This window comes from Ricinus communis, chromosome 2 (genome assembly GCF_019578655.1).
Source record: "Ricinus communis isolate WT05 ecotype wild-type chromosome 2, ASM1957865v1, whole genome shotgun sequence".
In the NCBI taxonomy this organism is placed as follows: Eukaryota; Viridiplantae; Streptophyta; class Magnoliopsida; order Malpighiales; family Euphorbiaceae; genus Ricinus; species Ricinus communis.
Genome location: NC_063257.1, coordinates 5,213,903 through 5,221,140, shown reverse-complemented (window position 1 = coordinate 5,221,140; position 7,238 = coordinate 5,213,903). Strand labels below are relative to the sequence as shown.

The 7,238-nt window shown below is 33.6% G+C and overlaps 1 protein-coding gene across 3 annotated transcripts; it reads right to left on the bottom strand.

The window, feature by feature from the left end:
- Positions 1-639: 639 nt before the first annotated feature.
- LOC8268401 (universal stress protein PHOS34) lies at positions 640-5,894 on the bottom strand. 3 transcript variants are annotated; one of them, XM_015716104.3, is made up of 5 exons: positions 5,409-5,894; positions 5,202-5,311; positions 4,992-5,110; positions 2,570-2,656; positions 640-1,238 (listed from the first exon to the last, which is right to left on the bottom strand). In XM_015716104.3, the coding sequence occupies exons 1-4, from the start codon at positions 5,620-5,622 to the stop codon at positions 2,575-2,577; spliced, it is 525 nt and encodes a 174-aa protein (XP_015571590.1). In that variant the 5' UTR covers positions 5,623-5,894; the 3' UTR covers positions 640-1,238; positions 2,570-2,574. The 3 variants fall into 3 exon arrangements, with proteins under 3 accessions (XP_015571590.1, XP_002514027.1, XP_025012193.1); XM_002513981.4 differs by having other exon boundaries at positions 2,570-2,667; positions 5,409-5,884; XM_025156425.2 differs by lacking the exon at positions 2,570-2,656.
- Positions 5,895-7,238: the final 1,344 nt, after the last annotated feature.

Here is a 7,238-nt window from a genome sequence, read left to right as displayed (position 1 = left end):
ATCTCCTGGCCGGAGAAAGATGAAGAATTTCGGTTTCCATGTCCGAGAAACGGTAAAGTGTTTCCAGAAAACAAAAACAAATCCTTGCGCATTATAAGATGATTCCCACCGTGAAAAGAGAAAACCTTGGAAAAAGAGAAAAAGAAGAGCACATATATAAGCACACACAGCAGTCCTAATCAACTACCCAATAATTTGTGTGGTGCAAGTCCCCACCCAATTCACGAGGTCCTCCTGTTTATCTAATTGAGTTATTTCAAGCACCAAAACTATCAGCTTGTTCAAAGCAGCAGAATGATGCCAAACCCATCAATATCTGCTCATCTGTATTCCACCAGTTCAAGTGAAAAACAGTCTTACGATTCTTGTTGGATCCTATTTTTACAATGCATTCACAAACTACAAAAACCATGTGATTGTTCACGTGCACCTTTTTGGCTAATTGTCTCATATGCCAGTTCTTCACCACTTCACAAGAAAACATAAATAAAAAATCATGCCACTCCTCCACCAGAAGTATTCTGGCCCTACTTACATTGAACATCTACGGTGGTAATATACCATCTGATCATCAAGCATCAGAGCTTTTAATCTAATAAAGCACCTGATGACAGATTATCTTTACATCCATCGCAAAACTTCCAAGTTAAAAGCAGCATATATTCATCTAATATTTGAGGGAAGTTACAACTCAACTTCTTTCTTTGATGAGTCTTATTTCAAAAAATAACAAATTCAACCAAAAGCAAATACAATACAGCTTGCCACAAATTCGACAAGGTACCCCATGTGCTAATACAAGAAAAGTAGAGGTGTGAGGCCATTCAGTTCAACTCAGTCGTTAGACATGAGTGAGAGCTTTGTATTGCAGTGTGGCTATCCTACTAGTTATAGATGATCAGTGATCACACCTGAATCACGGCCTGTTAGCTGACAAAAGCAAGCAATTTTCACGATTTACATTCAGTAATGCCCACAAAAATGTCAAATAAATGCATTGAATAACAAATTGATACACACACACACACTAGCAACAGCACAGCACAAACAAGAGTGATTTCACTGTTCAGGCTCAAGTATTTCCTCCAAAACCATTCTCAGAAAAGGCAAAAATGAACTTGCACACCAGAGATAATCACAGGTACCCCAAATTGCTTCTGCAGATTTCCATATTCAACAAGAGGACAGTATCGGTCACACGTCACAAAAGCACTCCACATCTACAGCATGCTTTTGATCTGAATTAGAAAAATGACAAAAGTAAATAAGTTAAAAGAACATACATCTAACAATATTAGGGAAAAAAAATAATATGCAACAAAATCCATTATTAGGGATGAGAAGACATGTAATTGAAACATAACATAGTGTTGACCCAGTTTGCCTGAGATGGATGGAAATGCCTGTTCAACATATCTACCACATAATTACATCTCCAGATTAAGGAAAAACACAAACAATAAACAAAAAAAGTAGTCACAATCACATTCTTAACGCTAGGACATCCATATTTAAATATCAGATAAATTAATCCAAGTAAAAACACGTCCATAAAATATACAAAGCGCTATCCTGAAGATGAAATTCTCCCATCAATGAATGACAACCAATACAAATATGAGTAGTCCCTTATGTGGGAATTCTATACTTTCTAAGAACTATTATCAACTATCCATATTAATGAGAAATCACATTAAACATCTAGATTAAAACCACATGAACTGAATGCAATATACAGACACAGTAGTGCAGATTACATAAGCAAAATTCATAAAGGGGCTGAAAAAAGGCATGTTGTCATGTTGTTAGACGGTCAAGCATAAAGTAATATTTAGGACACACAAATTCAATGGATTTTTTCATCCATTCACATTGGAAATACTTCAAGACCCAGAGACAAGATAATACATAGATTAAAAGACATTCAGATCTTTTCTTTTTTGATAACTAAAACTCAAAAGAAGAAAACTACTTAATTTTAGTTATCACAATTGGAATCTAAAAGTGCATACAAAGAGGAGAAAACCCAGCTTGCAATAGACCATTTTCTTCCACATACTCAGATGCAAATAACACTGTAATCCCTTCCATCCCAAAATATGAAACTTTTCATGTTTTGTCTAAAGGTAATATTAAACATCAATTTAGGTCATGGTCTCGATAAGTTTCAATTTTGTCACATAACAAAGCTCAATGTTTAGTTTTGGTTGCAAAGAAAATACTAGACATATCCTGGTAAATAGTTAGTTGGGAATTTAAGGCAGCAAGTTCAAAGAACTTAATAATGCAAAAAAAAAAAATCAGTAGACATATCTTGATAAATAAATAGTTAGTTGGGAACTTAAGGCAGCAAGTTCAAAGAACTCAATGTTGCAAACAACACACCCTGGACTGGAGTACATTATCAGAAGATTTTCATCAAAAATTGGATAAATATATAAGGTTATAATAAATATACATATAAAAGCAGTATTATTACCATGAATTTCATAGAATAGTAATTGAAAATCTAATGGCTAAAGAAATTATTGCTACCAGAAGTACTCACATTGAGCATGCATAAGCTTACCTCTTTTAATTTATGATGAAGCGCCCTTGCCCTTGACAATAATGACAGGACACTCTGCGTGGTTGGTACAATAGTTGCTTACACTTCCTAAAAACATCCTGTTAAAAATTATGTATTTCATCATAGTTAACAAACCAAAAGAAGCAAGCCGTTTTACGTCCAGTTACTAATATCATATAAATTAATTATGATTACCAAAGGTCAACAAAACATAAAATATATGTTTAAATTTAGTGGGAAATTAAGGTATAGCAGTAAAATGCCAACAAATGCAAAACCATCCCAAGTGCAAACAAACTCAGATAATTAAACAAATAAGGAGCCAAAACACAAGTGGCCAGTAATGCAACATCAAAGGTATAAACACTACTGTTTCACAGTTCTTCCAGCATCTAATGGCCCATCATTACTCAGACATCATTTTAGAAAGTATATATACAAGCTTCCTTATAAGGGCAAACAATCCTATCATCCCAGGCCAAGCATCTTTTCTCTATGCAAGCACGAAGATTTGCTACTTGACATCACTAAAGTGCAACACATACCATAATTAGTGTAAACTCAATCAATAAATATGTGTTCACCTATTAGACAGTACCACTATCTCCCATTATGAGCACTGTCAGTTCAACTGTGGTATGAAAAGAACTGCTTTTCTAAGCGGCCATAACCTCTTTCACGAAGAAAATCAGATTCCAAATTAAGACACTTTGATATTTCCATCGTTAGAATAAATACTACATGCTAGCCAATTGTGACATTTACACATTCTATGTTTGTAATGACAAAACAATAAAACTCCAACTAATGTGTGCACTTATGTCAAAAGATGCAAAAACCTCTATGTTAATATAATGTTACAAAGTCAAATAAAATATTACAGATCCAAAGACAACAGGATGAAACAAAAGTCATAGTTGATATTTCAAATTTTCTAAACCATGATGGGTACCTATTAACTCAACACCCTCAAAGATAACCTCAGTTAATCAACTGCACAGGACTTTTGTCTCTTGTCTTGACTACTGGCCTCAACCTTGTCAACATTATTTCCTCCGACTCGTATAGTAATATTGATGGTTTTTTTTCCAGGAAAGGCAATATTGATGACTATATCCTCTGAAGTAAACAAGCTAAATGATTTGCAGTACAAAATTTAAGATCCAAATTGTCAGCGCTTCTATCTCTGTTACTCTATAAAATTTGTTGTAAAAGACAGATAGACGTAAGTAAATTTAAGATCCAAATTGTTGGCACTCTCATCTCTGTTACTCTATTAAATTAGTTAGAAAAGATAGACAGACATAATTGGCTTGCCAAAATTAAATAGTTTTGAATTGATATTGCTAATATGCTTAATTGATATGGTGATGATACAGGGTATTGGACTTAACTAAAAAGAAATGCGTGAAAAATAGCAAATCTAAGGAAAAATATTTTGAGACTAAAGAAACTCAGATTTTATTATCTGGTGTATCATAGAAATCATGACACATGCGCAAAAAGAAACACTCGTCTTAAAATTGGGTACGAATCAGAACTATTTGGAGGAAGGAAGGGGAAAAACACTGAAAAGAAAAATGCTAGACAAAGAATAGTTATTAAACAAAATAAGCACAACATGCAGAGTCCAGAAGTTATAAAGAACTTCCATAACTAATAAGCATACAACACTGTTGCAAAAGGGAAACAATAGAACACCTCTGGAACATTGATACTATCCCAATATTGACTCAATCTTGTGGGGTCTGCTTTGCCCTGCTATTCTAGCTATTTATGACAGAAGTACCTTCTTGGATACATTGCCTCTAGCTGATTTTTGGACTAAGATGTACAGTGCATCACAAAGGCATTGCTGTTATTTATCTCGTCAAAACATCCAAGAGAATGAATTTCATCAAAATCAGCCAATAGCAGAAGCAAACAGACCCAGAAAGTAACATATCCTATTCTTTGGTTAAGACAATATTAATCAACTTCTCTATTGTACATATCCCATCACATCAAAAGGATGCTTGTATAATAATACCAATCACGAATCACGGTTATCTTCAAAGATAACCCAAAATAAAAGCACAACTGCTTTCCGCATATATAAGCATTTTGACCTCAAATCATTAAAGCATTGCCATTGAACCATTTCCACGACTTTACTAAACTTTAACATGGTTTGTAATAAACAAGTCCAAGAATTCAATTCAGTTGAATTCATGTAAAACCATACCACTTTGACATGCTTTCTTTTCTTTCAGAATGCTTTAATTTCTTTTTTGTTTTTCAAAGTACAAATAATTGAATTCTAACACTACAGTGAGCTTTCCGAACACGAGAATGGACAAAACAAAATTCAATTACATTGAAAATTTACAACAAATTGCGGGTCAAAGTAATAAACAAGATTTGTAACAGTTTTTTTAGTTACCTTTTAATAGGGCCAAAAGCACGGCACCCCATCACAAGTAAGTCAGCATGCATTTTCTCAGCTACTTCACAAATCTTCTCCTTTGGATCCCCAATTACCACTTGTGTTTTCACATTTGCCTACGTCGATTTTCATTTCTCAATTTAATTTAATTCTCCTACCAAAAAAAAATCTTACTAAAAACAGGTACAAAAAAGAATTTAAAAAAACCTCAACGTTTTTTTGGCGGCAAATATCCAACGCATGTTCTAAAACAGCTTCTGTAATACGCCTCTGGTGCGCCTCGATCGCCGCAGTGAACGCAGGCACTTCCAAATCACCTTTTTTTGAAAAAAAAAAAAGAGAGTAAAACTAATCAGTAAATTAGCTTTAACTGAGGTGAATAATATCAAAGTCATGTAGAGGTTAATACTTAACTGGGGCCGCCGAAGGGGATGGCGCCGGGATTGAGACCGGTAGCGATGGTCGGTGGAGATTGGACGTGTAGAATAAAGAAGGAACCAGGAGGGGTTTCAGTAGAATCGGGAGCAGGAGATCGGAGCTTGAGATTTTCGATCGCCCATCTCAAGGCGTACATGCTCTCTTCGCTTCCGTCGACGGCGACGATCACGAGTCCGAGGTTTGCCGTCATGATTTTATTTCGGAACTATAGATTGATTGAACGATCGATCAATATTGAGTCAGCTAAGGTTGACGGCGACTTTTGGAGCATGCGAAATTCGAGATATTTTGAGCATTTTTAGAATTCGCGACACAGATAAAAGACGACGGCTTTTCCAGCGCGCCAATAGTCGCGTGCGTGGGTTAACTGTTTGCGGTCGTTTCCCTCACGCAAATTGTGGGCGGGCCGTCCATATTTTTACGGGGTAAACGGCGCTTTCCGCTTGGTTTGGTTTTTGTTTTTGTCTTTTTTGTTCTTATTTTAAAATGAAAAACGCTGTGTCTGTCTGATGATGTTGATCTTTCACAATTTGTTCTTTTTTTTTTTATATATTTAATTCTGCTGATATGCAAAAATTATTTGAAGCAATCATAGATTGTCACTATTAAATTAAAATCTTTAGTATCTATAATGAGATGTTTGTGTTGAATAGCATTTCATCATCTGACTAATATTTTTTTTTTTTCTATTCGACCCAATTCTTGATTTATAGCAAATATGTAAAAATAAAATAAAATAAACAAACCTAACCCCCACCACCAGGTTGTATTGCTGTGTTTACCGTTGTTTCTTGTTTGATTTAGCAAGATAATTGAAAGGCAACATGTGTTTTGTACTTGTATGACTACATGGATTGAATAATGCTCAACCTTAGATCTCACCCACTCATATAATTTTCCTGCTTTTTCCTTTTTGCATCTACAGACACAAGGGTATCAGTTATAATTTCATTTAATTTAATATAACAATAAAATATTTATTTATATTACAAGTAAACACATTGAACAAAATCATATATTTAAATATAAATTAAAATATGCATTTTAAATCTATGGAAGTCATCGCAAATAAAGCTATCTCTAACATATATCATCCATCGATTCAGCATGGACCTTCATATTTCCTAAAAGTATCCTCTACATGCAATTTCTTTTCTTTTTTCTTTTTGTCTTTATCTCGGTGATAGATCCGATTTAGCCTGAGGTACTGCTGGTTTAGTTCTCTGTGACCATCCAAAATCACAGTCGCATATAATAAAATAAGAGAGGTTCAGTAAGTATAATATTTATTTATTAATAATTATATAACTCATTTTCTTATTAAAATACAATCATCATATTATGATTTGTTCCTCAATTTTACTAGGATTATATGATTTGTTATTTAACTTTTAGTTTCACTCGGATCATTTGTCTTTTTTATTAATTTATATTACAAAATCATGCGAACTTCAATTAGACCATTATAAAAATCTATTATACAATTCTTGATAAATATATTATTATAATATTATTTAGTCGTTTCATATATTAAAAATTTATTATTTTTTTAAAATAATTAGTATAATTTATGGAATCTGAGTTAAATTGTGAAGTGAATATAATTTGACTTATTTTATCTGCACCTTGGCTTAAATTCCTTTGTTTACGTAATGTGCATCTAGAATGCGTGGTTAGCTTGGGCAGTCTTCTGCATAATTATCTACATTTACTGCTTAAATTATGAATTTTTACCTTAATCTTGGTAAAAGTCAAGATGAAGAGCATCCTTACTCTTAATTTCTACGAAAGGAAAAAAGAAAATGA

Coding starts and splice junctions, on each gene's coding strand:
- LOC8268401 (XM_002513981.4), bottom strand. CDS start 5,622: ATGACGGCAAACCTCGGACTCGTGATCGTCGCCGTCGACGGAAGCGAA. Junction 5,312..5,408: donor CATCCCCTTCGGCGGCCCCA/GTTAAGTATTAA, acceptor TTTCAAAAAAAG/GTGATTTGGAAGTGCCTGCG. Junction 2,668..4,991: donor GCTTTTGGCCCTATTAAAAG/GTAACTAAAAAA, acceptor AATTTTTAACAG/GATGTTTTTAGGAAGTGTAA.